General features: G+C 36.4%; 1 protein-coding gene across 1 annotated transcript; it reads left to right on the forward strand.

Annotated features, from left to right (window-relative positions):
• The first annotated feature begins 1,521 nt into the window (after window positions 1-1,521).
• On the forward strand, window positions 1,522-19,392 carry LOC107566457 (epidermal growth factor receptor-like). Its single transcript, XM_016251920.1, has 20 exons — window positions 1,522-1,558; window positions 1,652-1,768; window positions 2,105-2,231; window positions 2,849-2,922; window positions 3,048-3,138; window positions 3,238-3,437; window positions 3,946-4,078; window positions 5,085-5,175; window positions 5,377-5,534; window positions 5,664-5,705; window positions 7,005-7,146; window positions 7,591-7,713; window positions 8,063-8,161; window positions 10,463-10,648; window positions 11,606-11,627; window positions 13,039-13,136; window positions 13,209-13,373; window positions 15,399-15,446; window positions 17,907-18,009; window positions 18,646-19,392. The coding sequence occupies exons 1-20, from the start codon at window positions 1,522-1,524 to the stop codon at window positions 18,993-18,995; spliced, it is 2,406 nt and encodes an 801-aa protein (XP_016107406.1). The 3' UTR covers window positions 18,996-19,392.
• Window positions 19,393-23,389: the final 3,997 nt, after the last annotated feature.

Here is a 23,389-nt window from a genome sequence, read left to right on the forward strand (position 1 = left end):
TGCTAAAAATCATTAGGATATTAAGTAAAGATCATGTTCCATGAAGATATGTTGTAAATGTCCTACCGTAAATGTATCAAAACTTAATTTTTGATTAGTAATATGCATTGCTAAGGACTTCAGTTGGATAACGTTAAAGGTGATTTTCTCAATATTTAGATTTTTTTGCACCCTCAGATTCCAGATTTTCAAATAGTAGTATCTCGACTAAATATTGTCCTATCCTAACAAACATACATCAATGGAAAGCTTATTTATGCAGCTTCAGCAGATGATGTATAAATCTCAGTTTTGAAAAATGTACCCTTATGACTGGTTTTGTGGTCCAGGGTCACATATAGTGAATTATCACTTCTAATTATCAGTGCTGGAAAATATGAATAGACCTGCATTTCAAATGTGAGGTGTGTCATATGTGAAAGCAATTTTTCAAACATTGTTGTTTTCCATTCCTAGAAATACTGAAGGGTGGAATCAAATTTGCCAATAACAATCATTTATGTAACGTGGAGAGCATCCAGTGGATTGACATTCTGAACATGAAGAGTCAGCCTAAAATCAAAGAGCCAGAACCAAGCTTAGCAAGACAATGTATGTCCCTCAGGAGTCATACATATATATTAAATGGTACTAATTCATTTTGCATTTTGAATACGAATGTTCTACTTTACCTCCCACAGGTAAGAAGTGTGATCCAAGCTGTTACAATGCTTCCTGTTGGGGCCCTGGTCCCCAAAACTGCCAAAAAAGTAAGTGGTCCTCAACTTATTAAGTGATTAAATCCATTTTTTTTTTTACATTTTAAATCTTACTGAATTAGTGACAACATACTATTTAGAATCGTTTCATAAAAATATAATGAAAATAAAACATAAAAAATATTTCAACAGTTAGTGACTGGAAACAACATACTGAATACAGTACACTACTGTTCAGAAGTTTAGAACTGAAATCTCTTATGCTCACCAAGGCTGCAGTTATTTGATCAAAAATATAGTAAAAACTGTAATAATGTGATATACTATTACTACTTAAAATAACTGTTTTCTATTTCATATATTTTTTAATTGTATTTCTTCCTGTGATGGCAAAGCTGAATTTTTAGCAGCCATTACTCAAGGCTTTAGTGTCACGTGATCCTTCAGAAATCATTCTATTGTAAAAATTTGGTGCTCAAGAAACATTTTCGTATTATCATCAAAGTCAAAAACTGTTGTTCTGCTTAATATTTTTATGTAAAACATGCTTTTTTCAGGATTATTTGATGAATGGAAAGTTCAAAAGAATAGCGTTTGTTTAATATAGAAATCTTTATAAATTCTTTGATCAATTTTGATCTTTTTTTTTATTAAACACCTACAATTTTGAATGGTAGTGTACTATATTGAATTCTTGCATTCTGAAGATTAATATTTTAGGCAACCAGGGTTAAAATATAAAAAACACATTCCAGTTCCATTACAGTCTTCAACTGTTGCTCAACTTTGGTTTCTGAATAACATCTCAAAAAGCAGGATAACCATGACAGAATGGTTTGATGCATACATCAGTTTCTTTTGTGTTGTGTTGTGTTGTGTTGTGTTGCTCTTGTTGGTTGTGGTTAATGATTCTGTCTGGAGTGACTGCTTGTTTGATGTTGTTTTTTTCTCAGACAACTATGTCGTGACAGACCATGGGGCATGTGTAAGAACATGCAGCCCTGGCACCTATGAAGTGGATGAGGGTGGAGTTCGGAAATGTAAGAAGTGTGATGGCCTGTGTCCAAAAGGTACAGTTGAGACTGCTGTGTATTTATTCATTATTCCACCCCATCCATTTGAATATTACTGGAAATAATTTTTAATATATATTAAAAATGTGTTTTTTATTTATGTTTGCCTTTCTTTTCAGGATAGTTGAGAAACACACATTTTAGTTTTAATTTAGTGTTTACAAAAGTAATGTCATTTAAGGTTTGCCCTAAAGGTTTTTAAGATCAGTCAAGTGTGTCTAAACTTTTTACTGGTAGCATAAGTTTTGAATTTATTATTGGCTTCACGGCTAATTCTTTACCTACGAAAGAAGTTGCAGTTAATATTTAATATGTTTGCTACCATCCCTCTAGTTTGCAATGGGCTGGAAATGGGGCCTCTGGCCAATGTCCTGTCAATCAATGCCAGCAACATTGATTCCTTTGAGAACTGCACAAAAATCAGCGGAGGTGTTGCAATTCTCACCACAACATTTAATGGGTGAGAAGGATGTTTCACATTCTCTGATAACCAAGAATCGATTACAAATTGTTTAGTACCATTCCATGTTGCTTAAAAACAATTATACTATGAATATGTTCCATTTTTGAATTATTTATATGTGACCCTGGACCACAAAACCAGTCTTAAGTCGCTTGGGTATATTTTTAGCAATAGCCAAAAAAACATTGTATGGGTCAAAATGATCGATTTTTCTGATATGCCAACAATCATTAGGATATTAAGTAAAGATCATGTTCCATGAAGATATTTTGTAAATTTCCTACCATAAATATATCAAAACTTAATTTTTGATTAGTAATATGCATTGCTAAGAACTTCATTTGGACAACTTTAAAGGCGATTTTCTCAGTATTTCGATTTTTTTGCACCCTCAGATTCCAGATTTTCAAATAGTTGTATCTCGGCCAAATATTGTCCTATCCTAACAAACCAGACATCGAATTTATTCAGCTTTCATATGATGTATAAATCTCAATTTCAAGAAATTGACCCGTATGACTGGTTTTGTGGTCCATGGTCACATATTTGTGTGATTGAGCCAAAAAAATATACAAACTCTTTGATATCCTTTTTATTATTATTATTATTTACAGTGACCTGCATACTGAAACTCCAAGACTGGACCCGGCCAAGCTCAATGTATTTAAAACTGTAAAAGAAATCACTGGTGAGAATGCAGTGGTTTAATATTGGACATTTGTAATGATTAAAATGATGTGTCATGTAGGGGAACTTTGGCCCCTCAGTGTTCATAAATCTTCCTGAAGATCTCATTCCTCTCCCAACTCAAAGGCTACCTGGTGATTCAGCAGTGGCCAAAAGACATGCCGTCCCTCAGTGCCTTTGAAAACCTTGAGGTCATCCGTGGACGTACAAAAAAGCAGTAAGTTAATAAAAAATACTGCAGTCTCAAATATGTCGGCAATCTCAGAGAATTTTGACATTACGACATAAATGAATGATTTTGTTCTTGCTCCCACAGAGGTGCATTCAGCTTTGCTGTCACCCAAACTGAAATCACATATTTTGGCCTGCGTTCTCTGAGGGAGATCAGTGACGGTGATGTGGTCATCTCTCAGAATAAGCATCTCTGCTACACCAGCCCTGGCCACTGGAAACACCTCTTCAAATCTAAACAACAGATTGTCAAAATGTCATTAAATGCTGATGCTGCCACCTGTGGTAATGAATTAAAACAATTACACTTTTCAAATAATTTCAATTTAGTTCACCCAAAAATGACAGTTCTGTTTTAGGTTACTCACCCGTATGTCATCCCAAACCTGCACTGTATGTGGCTGTTTTTTTTCTTTCTGTAAAGCACAAAAGGATCATTTTTAAACAATTTTCACACAGTCACTCTTTTCCAAACACGACTCATAGTGACCACATCTGTCCAGCTAAAAAAAAACACAAAATATCATGAAAGCTCCATAAATGTAGTTCATATAACTTATAATTAACATAAAACATTTTTACAGGTTTGGTGCATGAGTAAATAGTACCAGAATTCTCTCTTTTGGGTGAGCTACAGTATTCCTTCAAATACAAGCATCCATTTTTAATGGACTGTTTTACATTTTTGCTTTTACAGACATTTGACTCAAGGTTGACTCATCTGACTGAGGTTGATTTAAAACACATGCTCTATCTTTTGTGTTGATATCTTATCTAAATGTCTGTGTTACAGCGAATCAGAACAGCACATGTGATGAGATGTGCACAAATGATGGCTGCTGGGGTCCTGGTCCCACTATGTGCTTCACCTGTAAGCATTACACCCGTAAAAAACACTGTGTGGCTTCCTGCAACCTGCTGGCTGGGTGAGTGAGAGCTCTGTTATGCCTTCTCAGTTTATCCATGTTTAAACTCAAAATAACAGCTCTACAATAGGCAATGTCTCCGATTGCAAACATTTAAATCCTTATCTTGAATTTTTTAACCTGCATTTTTAATGCAGGTTAAAAAAATAAACACACTAAAAATGATCATTCTGGCAGTCTCATGCCATTTCAATATGTATGACTTTTGTTCTTCTGCAGAACATAAAGATTTAAAGAAGAATATTTGAGCTCAATGCAAGTAAATGGTGAAGATTTTTAAAACTTTGAAGGTGCAGAAGTCACATAAAGGCAGCATATATTGCATTTTGCATTCAATCAATAATATTTTTATTATTATTTTATTTAATCAATAAAATAATAAATAAATGTTTATTTATTTATTTACTGTATGTATTTATTTATCTGTCTGTCTGTATGTATGTTTTTTCTGTTTGTTTATTTTTTATGTAGTAAACCACTAATTTTATTTTGTGATTATGGTCAGCTGACTATACATTATCCCTTACCTTTTTGGCCTACTTTTAATGAAAGGAACATAGAAACAGGGCAAGGAAATGTCTGTAAAAGTGGCACAACTATTTAGTGAATTTGCTCCTTTAGCTGTACTTTTGGTGTTAAGTGATTTTTTTGGTCACACTTTAGTTTAGGGACCAATTCTCACTATTAACTAACTATTAACTGACTTTTGCTTCGATAACCTCCTAATTACTGCCTATTAATAATTAGTAAGGTAGTTGTTCAGTTTAGGTGTGGGGTAGAATTAAGGGCTGTAGAATATGGTCATATGTAGAATAAGGCATTAATATGTGCTTTATAAGACCTAATAAACAGCCAATATATGCAGTAATAAACAGTTAGTAGTAATATGCATGCTAATAAGCAACTAGTTAATTGTGAGAACTGGTCCCTAAACTAAAGTATTACCATTTGTTTTTTCAATGATGATTTCAACTATATTGACCAGAATGCATTTCTGTCCATACAGTGAGCCACGTGAATATGAGGTCAATCAAACGTGTGTCGAATGTGATCCTGAATGTCTGCTCATGAATGAAACCCTGACCTGCACCGGCCCTGTAAGTATCAAACCAGTCCTACAGTACCACATGTTCTGCTGTCAGTAAATAGTGTTTATTCTTATTTTTTTTAAAGCTGATGGCAGCACACCAGTCTCTCAAGCCAATGTTTTCTGTCCTGGAGACACATCATTAAATTCACATCTCTTGAAGACTGTAGAAAAGTTGCTTGTTGCCATCTAATTTCCAGCTTTTGTCCAGGGACCCGACAAATGTACTGTTTGTGCAAACTACAAAGATGGCCCGCACTGTGTGCCGCGCTGCCCGCAAGGCATACCGGGAGAGAAAGACATACTCATTTGGAAATACGCTGACAGGATGCGAGTGTGCCAGCCCTGTCATGAGAACTGCACCCAGGGGTGAGAGAGGCATCGTATATGATGCGAATGTAATGACATGAAACGGTCATTTGTGCAATTTAACCAGGTTCATCAGGGATTGCAGCGTGCACTAGTTGTGATTGATGAATTTCCTGTTTTGCTTTGCAGATGTACTGGGCCTGATCTGAAAGACTGCAAAGATTTCAAAGGGTAAGAAGTGAATCTGTCTCGTAATACTCTGTTGTATACTTCTCCACTTTTCCAGAATATCCCAAGAACCACAAGAATGTTCATCCTCATAAATCGCCATAGTTTCTGTCGAAAAAAAAAGTAATAAAGAGGCTGTGAATTAGAACATATTTTTAGAAAATGATACCAAATACTCAAGCCTTTATCACAGTGGATGTCTAGGAATAAATGAAAATGATGCATATGGTGAGAAATAAAGGAAGATATCCTTCTTGAGGGCAGTGTGCCTTTCTGCTGAATTGTAACAAATATAGAAATGATTTTAGCATGTACAGGATGATGATGCATTGTCCAATATATTATTAGGGGATATGAATAGAAAACATTAACTAATTTAGTTTTTATATCAGGAAATCGAAAAACCATGAAAAGTTGGATGAAAAAAGCCCCGCAGAGAATGCTTATTTATCTGAGCTGTCATCTGATTTTTGATTTTGAGTATGCAAAATCCATCCATCATTTGACAGTCTGTCTTTAATAATAAAATATATTTATTAAAATGTAATATAGTATATATGTTAAATATTTCTTAATAAATTGCCAAAATTATATATATATATATATGTATATATATATAATTTTAAGGTCCAATTCTCACCATTAACAAACCATTAACTATGACTTTTGCCTCAATAAACTCCTAATTTGCTGCTAGTAAGGTAGTTAGTAAGGTAGTTGTTAAGTTTATGTATTGAGTATGATTTGGGATGTAGAATATGGTCGTGCAGAATATGTGCTTTATAAGTACTAATAAACAGCCAATATGTTAATAGAAGGCATGCTAATAAGCAACTAGTTAATAATCAGAATTGGTCTCTATACTAAAGTGTTACCAAAATATAAGTTATGAATAATGAAAATGGTTGAAATATACATATAATTCACGGATTAATTAAATGTTAAATCCATGAATTATAATAAATCAATACATTTTTAATAATTCATAAATAAATTATTAAATTAAACAACGAAAACAGCAACATGCCACTGAGAATCTCCGTCCCAATTCTGATGGGGTCCTCTTATTCCTACGGTTTAACTTATTTCTTATTATTTCTAATCATCCAATGACAAAAAAAATGTTAAACTCAAAACGAGTTTGAATGGAATAATTCTCCCAAATGTTGATGTTCAGATGAAAATTCAACATCAATAAGAGCATAACTACTCAATCAATTTTGAGATTTAGTGACATCTATGGTCAAGAGAGGACCGTCTTCCACTACATGCAAAAAGTTTAACTCCGTAATGTTCCTGTAGTTCGGCTTTGCCCATGATTGCCGCTGGTGTGGTTGGAAGTCTGCTGGCGTTTGTTATCTTGGGTCTAGGAGTTGCTGTTCTACTGCGCAGACGGCACATCAAAAGGAAGAGAACCCTACGACGACTCCTGCAAGAAAGAGAGGTAAGACCTCAAGACAACCATAATCTGAATATTCTGAGGATCTACTGTTAAACAACCAAACGCTTATGATATGTGCACACCAAAAGCTAAGTGAATATTCGCAGTGTGTTACTCGCTCTAGATTACATGCAGGATGTAATTCACATCTTTGCTTTGATTTTGGATGTTATCTACTCGAGCAAATAATTACATTTGCTTTTGGTGTGCACACACCATTAAAGGAAGAGAGCTGGCAGAGCTTGGTGAAACCATGTAAGATCAATTCAGTGAATCCAGCTTACTGTTGTTGTGTCAACAGTGAATATTATGAATGCTGATGGAAATCAGTCATTGAGGTGCAATAGCTTCCGTGAATACAGATAAATGCCAGCCCATGCTAATTCAAAGACAGGATGTGTGTTTATGTGTGGAGGGGAGCTTTTCTGACTCTATTTGTCTCTAAAGCTAGTGGAGCCTCTGACCCCCAGTGGCGAAGCCCCCAACCAGGCCTTGCTGCGCATCCTCAAAGAGACGGAGTTCAAGAAGATCAAAGTGCTTGGGTCCGGAGCTTTCGGCACTGTGTATAAGGTGACTAACCTCCCTTTAAAGGGATAGTTCACTCAAAAAAGAACATTCTGTCATTTACTCACCCTTCATACAGGTTTGGAAGAACTTAAGGGTGAGTAAATGATGACAGAATGTTCATTTTTGGGTGAACTGTCCCTTTAAGGTTGCTTATTTAAATATTTGTTGCTACGTTCTTTTCTTCTTTCCTCTTTTGATGCCTACTTAATTTTCTCTAGATCTGTAGAGATGTAGAAATGTTATCTTTTTATCTCAGGATGATTTCAGCTGTGAAACCTCATCGGTTACAACACACTGGGTGTTGCTTTGTTTGCGACATGAAATATTAAGACATAGATGTCTGTTCCTGCAGGGCTTGTGGGTTCCAGAGGGAGAGAGTGTGAAGATCCCCGTCGCCATTAAGGTCTTACGAGAAGCCACGTCTCCCAAAGCAAACACGGAGATCTTGGATGTGAGTATTAGAGTCTGAATCTCAGTTTTTGTGCTGTCACATTTGACCTTATTCACGACTTAGACTGTGACTCAAGGTCTTGTTTTCAGTTTACTGCTGAAAATACTGCATAGACAATTAAAGAGGCTTTAACAAGTGACATACTAAAAGATAGTTGAACAATTAAGGCTGGCTGAAATTGCCAAACAATTGAAGTTGTTTGCAGTTGCCACTTGGTTAGATATTTTGTATCTAATGCAGTGAAGTTAGCTTTTAAGTGTGGCTTAAATTTCCAAATACTTTTTGGGACACTGTAATCTGGACTCATATTTTTTATATGTGCTAATTACTAGGGATGCACGATATTATCAGACCAATATCGGAATCGGCCGATAAAGGCTTTAAATGTAAATATCGGCATCGGCCCAATATGAAAAATTATGCCGATATGTCTTGCCGATAAGAGGAATACATTAACTCACATGTGCTCAGGGTGTGCTAGCGATTAGATCACATCAACAGTGCGATTAGATCACGTCAGCAGTGTGACTCATTTTTGAAGCAAAGTTTTACCTGAATGGTGATTGGAGTCACTGTTTTGAATCGCTGCATTTAAACTGAGAATACAGAATGATGCATTTGGTGTGTGATATAGTCAACAGTAATAGCACATGCAGCGGCAGCCTCCCCCGGGTCCTAATGCCCATTCGGTTTTAATTCCGTAGGGGGCGCTGTTGGCCTACTTCTAATAAAATGAAAGCAAAATACACAAATAATATTTAGACTGTGTTTGATTAAATAAAGCAGTAATTGATGCCATAAAATCATGAGTATGTTTTGATTTAAAGGTCAGATGCTATAGCTTACATGAACAAAATTAAATAAATCACAAACATGAAACTTAAATTAAATAATTTTATATATACTGATTTATTCATTAATGTGTAATATGTTATATTTTTTAAACAAATTATGAGCTCTAAAAGATTTTCAGAATTTTTACAACTCTTTTGCTTTAGACCATAAAAACATTTTAAATCTTAAAATAAAAATGTTAAGGTTACCACTGCATCTTTCTGAATTTTTTTTTTTAAATGCAGTGATTGAATATAGTTTATTTATAGTTATTTTCAATGTACTGTCATTATAAAATAACTTCATTATTGTTTATTTAATTCTAACAAATTCTAAGTTCTTTTTAAAAACTAACCAAAATTAAAAATAATTTGCTTATAATTTCTGCACAGGAGAGACTTGGTGTTGTTTCCAAACAAAAGGAAATATATCGGTATCGGCATCGGTTATCGGCCAAAATGAGTTGAAAAATATCGGCATATCGGATATCGGCAAAAATACAATATCGTGCATCCCTACTAATTACTCAAGCCTGCTTTAGCGAGTGAAAGAAAACATTTTAAATTTTGACAAAATTTGAAAGTTGGCTTTGTATTTCACTAAAATCAAACACTTTTCTCTACATTCTTTGCCTATAATGTGATTATTCATGCATCTGTGCTGTATCTGTGTGGTCCAGTTAACATCAATCAACAATCAATTATTTCAGTAAGCACAGACAGTAAAATCAACATTTCGTCATTCTAGTTAAGATGATGATTGTGCAGAAAAGGCCTTATTCTCCAATGACGAGTGCAGCTGAATTTTATACTACATAACCTTGAGTTAAAGGGTAACCTGACCAGTTCCAGTTCAGAGTTGATATAGAACAGAAAACTTGGAGGAGGAATTCCTGCTTTCTGCATGCGCTTCATCACTGCAACAGCAAACAAGACCTTTCTAGCACAAAGAATGTAATTTCCTCCAATATTCTCTTTGATTGTGAGGATGTGGCTATGCAGGCCGCTTCTCAAGGTCACTTTGAAGATAACTCATGCATGTAAACACCCAGTACAGTATAACTTTTTGAGAGTCTGCAGAAACTGAAATCTAACAGATCTGCACAGTCCTTTGAATATTAAAAAGAAAAAAAAAGAATGGAAAAAATAAATGAAATAGAGACTGAGATTGAGACCAGTCACTCCCTCATTTTTTGAAAGGAAAAGGTTATTGGTAATGGCACTAAGTTCTCTTGAAAAAAAAACAAAAACAGTTTATGTTTCTGCGAAGTTTACTTTTTCCTGAAGCGTTTTTCTTCAGAACTCCAGGCCTCCATCCCTGCAAATATTTTGTAATGCGCTCTAATTAGGCACCTCATTTGTTAGTTTTAAGTCTGTAGGGACTATACACAGCGACTGTATTTGTCAGTGCTGCTGTATACTATATATATGGTGCATTTGTGCTGACCTCATTTGTATGTATCTAAAGGAGGCCTATGTGATGGCGAGCGTTGAGCATCCTCACGTGTGTCGTCTGCTCGGCATCTGCTTGACCTCCACAATCCAACTTATCACCCAGTTGATGCCCTACGGCTGTTTGCTGGACTACGTCAGAGAAAATAAGGACAACATTGGCTCTCAACACCTGCTCAACTGGTGTGTGCAGATTGCTAAGGTAAATGGATTGTTCTTTTAATTGTGTATTTTTATTTAATCTCATCTCTTCTGCTAACCAATGAGTCATTTTGTTTGATGATGAACATGTTTTGAGATGTCAATTTAATGTGTCAATTTAATAAATATTCTAATATGTTGTTATTTTTATTTTATTATTTAAATGTATTCTTTTAAATAAAATTATTAATTACAATTATTAGCAGTTCATTTGATTGATTATTAATTGATATGCTTCTCTAGTTTAGTTTACACCACAGTATTTTCTCCCATTTCTCAATTGCCCTATTTGAAAGAAGGAAAAATGTGAAAAATGCAGTTTAATACATCATGTTTAAAGTAAAACTAGAAGATGTATGAATATATTTTTAGATTTAGAATGAACTGATATGCCTATCCAGGTTTCTTGCTGATGATAGGTAACTAAAAATAGGTAATATCACTCACAACTCACAAATATTCAAAAATTTTAGTCATATCTAATTTCTGAAGTGCAAATCAGTAGCTGTGAAGATTCTTTTAGCAGACAGGCTGCACTGCTGAGGGAATAACATTTCTTTTTTGAGAGAAACTTTGATCAGAATATGACTAGAAAATATAGCGATATGGTTGATATGATGATTTAACATTCCGAGAAAAGCCTGATCAAATATACTTTCATGTTCTCAAATACTGTCTGACTTTTTTGAATATCATCAATTTGCACAGTAATTTCTGTAACAGTTGTGTTTCCGTTGTGGCCGCCCCAGTTTAATTTACGTTTTCCCTTATCAGGGCATTCTTAGAGCCTATTTACATTTACTTTAGTCACTTTACAGTCGTGATTAGTCAGTTTGCTATCAGATTCGGTATGTAAGTTCCATTTACATTCAAAATGCATAAAAATCTACTATTCATAAATGCAAATAATAGGAAATCATTCACTTCTGTGATTTTTATTTGTTTTGTTTTTTTAAAGCTGCATATTGAAGTATTGCAGTGTTTGATTACCACTATTTTTCCCTCCATGTGTCTCCATATGATGACATTGTTCCGTTTGGATCTGATAAAGGTTCTGTATGTGGCTCATAAACACTTTACACTTGGTCTTTTCATGATTGCATGATCGAACTGCCAAATGTAAATGCTCCTGTATCATTAAATATTTAGAAGCTTTTAGCAGACGCTTTTATCCAAAACGACTTACAGTGCATTCAGGCTAATGCGAAAACTGCTGATAATACTGAGGGAACTTATATATGAATGCTTAGATAGGTGTCGTATTCCTATAGGTAGATGGGGACCAGCTGATAGTCAGCTAATGCGCGCTTGACTAACGTGACCTGCCAGAAATAACGCTACGCTTGATTTTTCACACATGAAACCCATTAATATGCCATACAATTGTTAAATCTATTTTTCCAGTAAAGGTATCCCATCTATTTGGAAAAGCAATGGCTTTGTGTGTTTTATACATATTGTTTCCATAAATCAATTGTTATAAGGGGGAACCAGTGACAGATTTAGTTCCCTCTGTAAGATAAGATATGAAGAAAGCATGAAAAACATTTTTTTTATCTACTTAGCAATTCATCATTCTGTATATAGCTGTAGTAGCGTTGACTCTTTATTTAGGGATGCATTGATCATTTAATACCGATTTTTACTTAATTATTAATATTATTATTATTTTATATTATTAAATTGATAATATTGTCAAGTTATGGCTGACTAACTTCGTTAACACTTTAGAATAAGGAACACTTATTCACTATTAAATTAGACTTTTCCCTCAATAAATTCCTAATTTGCTGCTTATTAATAGTTAGCAAGGTAGTAGTTAAGTTTAGGTATTGGGTAGGATTAGGGATGGAGAATAAGGTCATGTAGAATAAGGCATGTGCTTAATTAGTACTAATAAATGGCTAATATTCTAGTAATATGCATGTTAATAAGCAACTAGTTAAGAGACCCTAAAATAAAGTGTTACCCTAACTTCAAATGACATATTGTTTAATTAAATTCAAAATAAAACACTATCATTCTAATTTCTGAAAGTAAATTTAGGCATCACAACATTATAGTATATGAAATGAAGATTGAGATTGATGAGATTACTTTGAATAAAATTACATTTAAATGATTAGTATTTTCAAGGATTCGTTTTGAGCATACACAATTAAATATCCAATATCGGCCAATATCCTATATCAAACGATGCCTATAAATTAAAAAGTATATAATACTGACCAATAACCAATATGATACTGATATATTGTGCATCCCTAATTAAATTGAATCTGAACAACAAAAAAAAAAGAGTTTGAAGCAACATTAGAGTGGCTAGGAGATTATACATTTAGAGTTTTTTTTCATCATCTCCTTTATCATCACGTCACTGTTTTCATCCAGGTTGGATGATTGATGCAGAGAGCAGACCTCGCTTCAGGGAGCTCATCGCGGAGTTTACTAAAATGGCACGTGACCCGTCCCGCTATCTCGTCATTCAGGTAAGAGAAACACAAATCTGAATTCTTCACTGGAGTATTGCTGATCACTGATCCGTCTTTTCCTGTTAACAGGGTGATGATCGGATGCATTTACCCAGTCCTTCTGACTCCAAGTTCTACCGCAGTCTGATGAGCGGAGAGCTGGACGAAGCCGTGGATGCAGATGAGTATTTAGTGCCCAATCACAGCTTCTTCAGCAGCCCCAGCACCTCCCGGACGCGGCTGCTGCACTCTGTGGTAATACACACAGACACGCGCTACTGGTCCATATTCAGTTCATGAAATGCCTTCCTTACATACTGTTAGTCATTTCAAATACCAGCTCATTTCTAATATACAGTTTCAACCTCATTATAAAGATGATAATGACACTGTACAACATAACATGACAGCAAGAATGTTTTTTTTCTCAATTGAAAATAAAAGAGATTAAAAATGACACGTTAGCGTTAAACGTTTTTTTCTTTCTTTTATCCAGCAGGGAAAGTCAACATTAAATAAGTGACAGTAAAGTTTTTTTTACATTGTTACAAAAAATATATTTCAAATAAATGCTGTTCTTTTGAACTTTTTATAAAAAATCCTGAACAAAAAAATATCATGAAAATATACAACAAAAAATATTAAGCAGCACAATGTTTTCAACACTGATAATAAGAAATATTTCTTGATCATGTGACACCGAAGACTAAATTACTTTTAAAAATGTATTAAAATAGAAAGCAGTTATTTTAAATTTCACAATATTACTGTTTTTAGATCATGTAAATGCAGCCTTGCTACCTAAATTACCAATATTAAAATGTATACTATTTTGTTTAAATAAATAAAAAATATATAAAATAAATAAATAAAAATAAACTCAATAGTTCAAGTTAAAAATTACGTTTATGTAGGTATCACAGCATCTTAATTACAATATGAAAAATGAGTATTCATTTTCAGTTAAAAACTGTTTTACATTTAAGGGCATGCACAAATATCGGCCAATATACATCCAATATTACACAATGCCAATAAGTGAAGAAATCTCTAATATTAGCCCATAACCGATACTGTGTATTGCGATTCCATTGGAAAAATAATTAGATCAGAGTAGGCGAGCAAAAATCTAATTTAGAGTTCTATATTCTGTACTAAATTATATACTAAATGAATGCAATAGCCCTATGGACAGCCCATCTTAAAACCTCTGTCACAGCTAAACAGTCCTTGCGGTACCAATAATACAGTGACTGGATGCGATATCAAATCTGATATCAGACAGTTTTGTGTGCTTTCACTCAAGAGGACAGAAAGTTCATATTGCAGAGGCGTATGTACCTGGCCTGATTTTCGTCTTCTTCTGGCCTGGCCTCCTTCACCCTCTTCCTGTTCCGCTGTCCTTCTGTCTCTCCGGCCTCTCCCCCGCTTCCTCCCAGCTGCCTCCTGATTAATGACCGTTCCGCAGCAGAAAAGCAAAGCATGCCTGTCCAAGAGGGCTCGCCAGGCCTCAGCGTTCTGAGTGTTTCCTGGCCTCAAGCCTGCCGCTGAGTGCGTGCAAAGCTCCTTCAGCCTTTCAAGTCTGATTGCTTTCACGGGCAACACTTGTTAAATTTTTTTTGGCAGAATGAAGACCTTGAGCTCAGACGGAGTCTTCTATAACACAGTCATTGAGGCATAGCCATTTAAGGCTGTAGTTTCTCTGACAGATGGTAGCTTATTTAGCTTGTGTTTTTTCCCCTAGTTCTTTGTGTTTTATGAACGCGTTTTGTAATGGTCCAGGAGCCTCAATAAGGCTGGGTTCTGTTCTCCTTGCACGTGGTGTTGACTACAAAGATTTATCCAGTCCTCAGTCATCATCTTTATATGTCAGTTGAATGGATTAACCATTGTACAAACATCGACTAGAAATAATGCAAAAAAAATACATTACATTACATGTGTACTACATCACTATCACAAGGGACTTCAAAACGAGATTGGTAGTTGTACAGTACTGCATTTTTTTTTTATGTTGATCTAAATGTTTCATGTCCCCTCCCATATTAAAATGTGTTCATTACAATAAATTAAAATAATGTAGAATGTGAAATAATAATGCTACACTCAGTTGGGGTTGCATTATTAGAATCACCAATATAATTCAAACAAGCTTCCAACACCCACTTGCACTATTTATAGAAAAACTAGTGAAAGATTTATTTCACAACAGTATTTGGTTTACATTACAAATACATACTTGTTTTTAAAGATTTAATAATAAACACATGGTTATTTTAGTTTCAGAGTCTCAACAGCAGCATTGGGAACCATCATAGCAGAAACGGGGTAAGTTACTCATATCAAATCAAATGAAATTATTTTTATTTATAAAGCACAATAAAAACAAGAGGAGTTGACCACTGTGCTGTAAAAAACATACTAAAATAAACATCAAAAACATCAAAAGTGGATACACTTTATAGACTGCAATGCAATAAGGGGAGGAGACATCAAAACACTAATAAGTGATTCACCTTAGAATGTAGGAGCATTTATAAGTTTGGGTTTTTAATATAGAAGTAAATTCAGATTCAGATTAAACTAATCTGGGGGAAACCAGAAGACTATTCCACAGTTTTGGCCCAACGGTGGAAACAACAAGTTATGTCACAACATTTGTCTGAATCTCAGGACCATCAAAAATTATTTAACTACAGCATTTTTCTGTTTTTCAAATTTAAGTGCAGAATCAAAAACAACACCCAAGCTTTTCACAGAAGGTTTTACATATAAGAGAGCAAATCTCCCAAGTCACAATCAGAGATACCTAAAGTGCTTGAAGGCCCAAACACAATAACATCTGCTTTGCTTTCATTAAGATGTAAAAACAAAAAATCTAAGAAAACTTGATATCAGACAGATACACGGCTAAAGGACCTTAAGCCTTTTTTGTCATTGTGCTTCAAGGGCAAATAAATTTGGGAGTCACCATCATAAAAATGAAAGGACACCCCAAGCTTCATAAAAATACAACCCAAAGGAGGCATATATAATGAGAACAGAACAGGGGCCAAAATGGAGCCCTGAGGTACTCCATAATTCAAAACAGAAGTAGATGAAGAAAAACCATCAAGACAAACCTAAAAAGTCAGACATCAAAACAGTATCACATTGCTACCTAATAAATCACACAACCAAATAAATAAATACAATAGATTTTAAGATTGCAATAGCAATTGTTATAGCATGCGCATTTCAGTTTTAATACTTCTACAAAATAAATGATCCTGCATATATATATATATATATATATATATCTGAACAAATGTACTGGAACCAGACAGAAGTGCAAATTACATTTTAAAAGTTGTTGTCATTATTTATTTATTTATTGTTTCTTTAATAAATAGTTACATAGTGTTTAACTATGTTAATAATATTAAATAATATTTTTTATGATGTATTTTCATATTTTGGGTGAAAACCCCAGGTTAATAAAAGTTTGCATAGTTGAAGAAACGCCTACAATATAAAAATGAAATGTAAGACAAAGTTCTACTTGTTATGCAGCTGTACCCAGCTGTGCTTTTGTAATCTTCTAGACAGTCACCTATTGTTAATTTAACTGGTTTAACCATGATGACACTTGCTTTAATAAGCTTTTACTTTCTCTCAGAATGGTTTCCCAGGAAGGGAGAACAGCTTGGTTCTGCGTTACATCGCAGACCCGACAGAACGCTTCCACGAGGGAGACTTCCAACCCGCTCCAGGTTGGAATGGTACAAATTTTCATGCAGCTTTTTTACATAAAACAAAATCATCAGGGGCTGACAGGCTAGTAAGTGCACACTACTTGTGGGCTCTAGGTTTTTGCATTAGGAACAGCCCGTACTTTAAGTCTCTTTTTACTAAAAACACTTTACAGTTACAAGTCTGATTGCAACAGTTACGTTTTTCAAAATATATAATGAAATCATACAAGGTTGTCTGGAGCCCCTAAAGGAATATATTGATGGAAAAAGAAAAATATGAGATGAGAGGAAAAACAATATTTCTTGGGGGGGATGGCAAAGGTTTTGCATGCAAACTCAAAGTTTCTCGGCCAATCACACATCTTTCTCATGCACACACAAGGTTTCTTGGGGGATCGTAAAGGTTTTGCAAGAGACTTCGATCTCATTCTTATTCATCACCAAGTCCCTCAAGGGCCTGCATAGGTTTGGAATGTCATGAGGGAAATTAAATGATTTTAGGTGCCAGTAACTTTAATAGATGCTAACACCATCAGGGTATTTTTGTATGTAGAGTTAGTACATCTTAATGAACTGCTAATTAAAATAATTGATGGAATAAATTGTTTATTTAAACCCATATTGTCCTCTTTCCCAGAATATATCAACCAGAATGAATCATTGATGTCCAGCATGACCAACCCAATATGCCAACACCCTGGACCCCCTCGCACACTTCCGCACTCTTCATCAGCGCTGGATGAAACTGAGGAAGAATACCTGAACTGCTTTAAGAGCCCTGCTGCTGCCTCCCCACCCGAGTATCTGAACATGTCCCACATGCAGCTCCTCTCCAGCCAGCCATTCTTCAGCGTTCAGGGCTTCAACCCCCAGAGCAGCATGGACAACCCGAAGAAACGCCTACAATATAAAAATGAAATGTAAGACAAAGTTCTACTTGTTATGCAGCTGTACCCAGCTGTGCTTTTGTAATCTTCTAGACAGTCACCTATTGTTAATTTAACTGGTTTAACCATGATGACACTTGCTTTAATAAGCTTTTACTTTCTCTCAGAATGGTTTCCCAGGAAGGGAGAACAGCTTGGTTCTGCGTTATATCGCAGACCCGACAGAACGCTTCCACGAGGGAGACTTCCAACCCGCTCCAGGTTGGAATGGTACAAATTTTCATGCAGCTTTTTTACATAAAACAAAATCATCAGGGGCTGACAGGCTAGTAAGTGCACACTACTTGTGGGCTCTAGGTTTTTGCATTAGGAACAGCCCGTACTTTAAGTCTCTTTTTACTAAAAACACTTCAAATTTAGCTTTGAAATCTCAGAATATTAAAATCTTGCCCACTGTGAACAGTTACGTTTTTCAAAATATATAATGAAATCATACAAGGTTGTCTGGAGCCCCTAAAGGAATATATTGATGGAAAAAGAAAAATATGAGATGAGAGGAAAAACAATATTTCTTGGGGGGGATGGCAAAGGTTTTGCATGCAAACTCAAAGTTTCTCGGCCAATCACACATCTTTCTCATGCACACACAAGGTTTCTTGGGGGATCGTAAAGGTTTTGCAAGAGACTTCGATCTCATTCTTATTCATCACCAAGTCCCTCAAGGGCCTGCATAGGTTTGGAATGTCATGAGGGAAATTAAATGATTTTAGGTGCCAGTAACTTTAATAGATGCTAACACCATCAGGGTATTTTTGTATGTAGAGTTAGTACATCTTAATGAACTGCTAATTAAAATAATTGATGGAATAAATTGTTTATTTAAACCCATATTGTCCTCTTTCCCAGAATATATCAACCAGAATGAATCATTGATGTCCAGCATGACCAACCCAATATGCCAACACCCTGGACCCCCTCGCACACTTCCGCACTCTTCATCAGCGCTGGATGAAACTGAGGAAGAATACCTGAACTGCTTTAAGAGCCCTGCTGCTGCCTCCCCACCCGAGTATCTGAACATGTCCCACATGCAGCTCCTCTCCAGCCAGCCATTCTTCAGCGTTCAGGGCTTCAACCCCCAGAGCAGCATGGACAACCCTGACTACCAGCAGGACTTCTGCCCCCTGGAGCTCAAAACCAATGGCCACTTACCGGCTGCAGAAAACGCAGAATACATGGGGCTGGAAGTGCACTAGCACATTACGGAGAAGAGCAACTGTTAAAATTAGCCATTTTACAGTTGGTAAAAGATGGAAGGACATCTATTTATAGCGGATACACAGGCAAACATTTTGCAGAGTTGTCAGACTGCCGCCAATGACAGAACGAGCTTTTCATAACCTGGGCTAAACTGGGTTGGATTGAACAACTATGGCTCTCTCCAAATGTCACAAGAGACTATGAATGACAACAGGATATTAATCCAACGTCGATGCCAGTAGAAATATGCTGGTGTGCTGAAATGGCATATCATGAAACAAGCTCGTCGACACGCATGTAAAGACTGCTTTCTAAGAGATCTGGTTGCGGTCGAGTTAAAGGAATAGTTCACCCCAAAATGAAAATGCTGTCATCATTTACTCATCCTCATGTCGTTTCAAACCTGTACAAGATTCTTTCTTATGCTGAACACAAAAGAAGATATTTTAAAGAATTTTGAAGAACCAAACCAAACTTTGAACAACCAAAGTTGTTGAATACTATTCAAAAAATCTTCTTTTATGTTCAACATAAGAAAGAAACTCATACAGGTTTGGATCGACATGAGGGTGAGTAAATTGTTGGATGAACTATCCCATTAATATTGTTTTAAATGAGCAAACAAATTCGTGTCTGTAATCATAAAACTTAGTTTTAAAGATACAGTTGCACCAAAAAGTATTTGAACACTGAAGTCACATTTAAAAATGTGTGAATTCCATTGCATTGGATACAAAATATTATGTTGTGTGTCGTGACATCTGCCAATAAAAACAGTGTAGTTTATCATATTAATACATGAACATGTTCCACAGTTTTTGTCTTCATTTCGAATAACACTACAAATAGACTTTTAATCTTTATTTTTATTATTAATATTTTTATTCTGCAACAAGTAAACGGATCCAAAGTGACAGTTAAGACTGTAGCATTGTTACAAAAAACTACATTTCAAATCAATATTCGTTTGAATTTTCATTAAAGAATCCTAAAAAAAATCAGTTTTCTCACAAAAATATTAAGCAGCAAAAACGGTTTTCAATATTGATAAGAAATAATAAGATAAGTTTCTTTAATCACCCAATCAGAATATTTATATGATTTCTGAAGGATCATGTCGCACTGATGACTGGAGTGATGATTGCTGATAAAAACGTCATCACAGGAATAAAATACAGAAAATTGTTATTTGAAATTATAACAATATTTTACACAATTACTGTTTTTACTGTATTTTTGATCAAATAAATGCAGACTTGGTGAGCATAAGAGACTTATTTCAAAAACATTGGGGAAAAAAATATGTGAAATGTGTTTTCAATATATTTCTGTACATTAAATGCCCTTTGTTTTGATATTATGGGCTAATGCAAAGCCATTTGTACATTTTAATAGTGGCTCAAGCGTCCAAATTCTTTTTGGGTACACTATATAAGCTGAACTCAGAGGTTGTTTAATTCCTCTCTGCTGTGAATGAAAGTCAAATTTGAGTTAAATTCAAGATTTAACTGCTATGTTTTAGCTGGAAATGTTGGCTGTTGTGGACAGGGCTGTGACGATGAACTGTGTATGGATAGATTTAGCTTCTTCCAAAGGCCAACATATGACTGGTACTTGTACAGAACTGTAATATATGGCTGGTATTTGCATTATTGTATCTAACAGAGTATTTTATCCATTGTCATAAAAACCACATATGGGGTCACTCATATATTCCATGTCTGTTTGTTTGTCCATGTGTCTTCACCCTCCTGTACCTTTCTTGTCTTTTGTAATAGTAACTCTTTTGTAATAGTAAGTCTTTTGAATCTGACATATCTCACAGACTTGATCTCTATGATGGCTATGTTACACAAAACAAAGTAATGTGGTTGGATATCTTAAATTCACTATCCTTCTTGCTTTGATCATTCCTTTGAAAATTTGCTTTTGCCCTCAAAATATGATGACAATGTCCTTTCTTTTCTTTTGTTATATAAGTAAATTCAATAAAGACTTGTTTTTATGAGAGTTGGTCTGTACTTGTAAATTGCGTGTGATAACATCAGTTGTGTTTTAACTGCTATCTAATCAGAGCTAATTTCATCAAAGCTTTTTGAATGAATAATTCTAATTAATAGTCATGCTTGAACTTGACAGTTATGCATATCACCCACTTTTATGATCACAAACGTGTAAACAAGATGCAAGGTTAAAGAACGTCTCGGGTTACGCATGTAACTATGGTTCCCCGAGAGGGAACAAGACGATGTGTCCTCTAGCGGACACAATGGGGAATGCTGCCAGCATGACCGGTGTCTGAAGCACGTGTAAAACAACGCCAATCATATTGGTCCACGTGGCCCGTGACATCATATGCGGTTGCCCGGAAGCATAAAAGGGCACCTGCTGAATACGTCACCAACTTTTGTTGTCTTCAGGAGCCGTCTGTTTGAAGTACGTGTGAGAGACCAAAGCAGGTGAGCGGTGTAGAAAGTGTGTGCCGTGGCTGAGGACACTTGTAGACGCACATGATTTATGCGTCATGTGTCTTGGTCAAGGACTCTGTGACGTCATAGGTGGATGCCCAGATGCATAAAATACTGCTGAATACTTCACCAACTTAATTGTCTGAAGGAGACGTAAAGACGCAGCGTCGCGTTCCCTCTCGGGGAACCATGGTTAAGACGTAACCTGAGACGTTCCCCTTCTAGGGAACTCCACACTGCGTTCTCTAGTGCACACAATGGTGAATGAAATGCCAACTATGCCATGCCAAGGTGCATACCTGTCCACCTGGTGAGAGACCAAGGAAGTGATAGACATACACCAAGCCTTTCCTCAGTAAGGGGCCAAGCCACTGATGCCTCGGGCCACTCACATAACCTGGCAGAATGGGGGAACCCAATTCAGATAAAGGGGAACATCCAACCCAAGTTAAGAACACAGCTATCCTCAGATAGCTATGCAAGCATGGATACACAAGACCACTGAAGAGGCTAAACTATAAAGCCTCTGGGAGAGCTCAAAGAGATCGCTACTTAAATTAAGGAGAGTAGATGCTGAGCTAGAACACAGCAATCCTCAGATAGCTATATCCTAAGGGTCTTATGAAGACTCGTGGACCATTTTAGAATGAACAATACACAGCTAGCTCAGATAGCCAGGTAAGGCCTTCCTGCAAACCTTCCCAGACCACAGAGAGTGGGCTATCTCTTACAACCCTAGCAGGGGAGATAGCACTGTCTAGGCAAGGGCTCAAGGAGACCGCTACTTAAAGACCCTAAGAAGGGAAGCAATCACTGAGCTAGCACATAGATATACTCAGATAGCTATGTACCTAGGAAGGGGCTACCAAGAGGGGGATTGACTGAGACTACCCCGACCACAGAGAGTGAGATATCTACTTACAACCCAAGGAGGGGAGACAGCACAGTCTAGGCAAGGGGCTCAAGGAGACCACTACTTAAAAACCCCAAAAGGGGAGCAGTCTCCAAGTTGGAACACAGCTATCCTCGAATAGCAGATTCCTAGACAAGACTTCAACGCTTACTTGAGAGAGCTTGTGACAAGGGGGAACCCAACCTAGTTATAGAAGACAGGCTAGAACATAGCTGCCCTCAGACCGCTATTTTCCAGAGCAATGCAAGGCCCAACACAGGAAGGAACATTCCCCATAACCACTCTATGTGCTAAAACACCCTGGGAGAGAAAGCTCACAAGCATCTCTCCACAGAGTATTTAAATATCCACACCCAGCAAGACTCTCCACACACAATAACATGCATATTAGAGAGGCACGGCCAAGCTGAATATAGCTCCACCCGTGATCTCGAAAGATCAGGGCTGAAACGACTCTGTGCTCACACTTCATCGTCATAACAACCCAAATGCTTTCTGCGGCATCTGACAAATCATTAGGAGAGGGTGTGCGGATCCCGCAGATCAAAGCAATAACCGCGAGATGAGATAAACTGCTGCGGAAACAGCAGAACCAGGCCGCAAGACACAAACACTTTACCCCACATCCCTCGGGAATAGGAACAAATGCGAGCGGAGCCCAGACATCGTGACTCATAACAATGAGCGCGTAACACCGAACGTGCATGCTCTTCGCCGAGACAAACGCAAAAGCGAAAACTCCTAAAAAGAGCGTCTGAAACCCACGAACCCCTCAATCCAAGTCTTCGCTGTGCCTCGGCAGCAGCGGGACCTGAACCGCGAGATGCAGACGCTTGTCATTCATCTCTCGAGAAGAGGGGTAAACGCAAACGGAGCTTTCTCATTGGAAACACTCACAATGAGTGCATTCAGAGGCCACGAGCACCGAATGCACAAGTCCCTGACCAAGACACATGACGCACAGATCATGTGCGTCTACAAGTGTCCTCAGCCACGGCACACACTTTCT

This window comes from Sinocyclocheilus grahami, unplaced genomic scaffold (genome assembly GCF_001515645.1).
Source record: "Sinocyclocheilus grahami isolate Dianchi unplaced genomic scaffold, SAMN03320097.WGS_v1.1 scaffold1077.1, whole genome shotgun sequence".
NCBI classification, from domain to species: domain Eukaryota; kingdom Metazoa; phylum Chordata; class Actinopteri; order Cypriniformes; family Cyprinidae; genus Sinocyclocheilus; species Sinocyclocheilus grahami.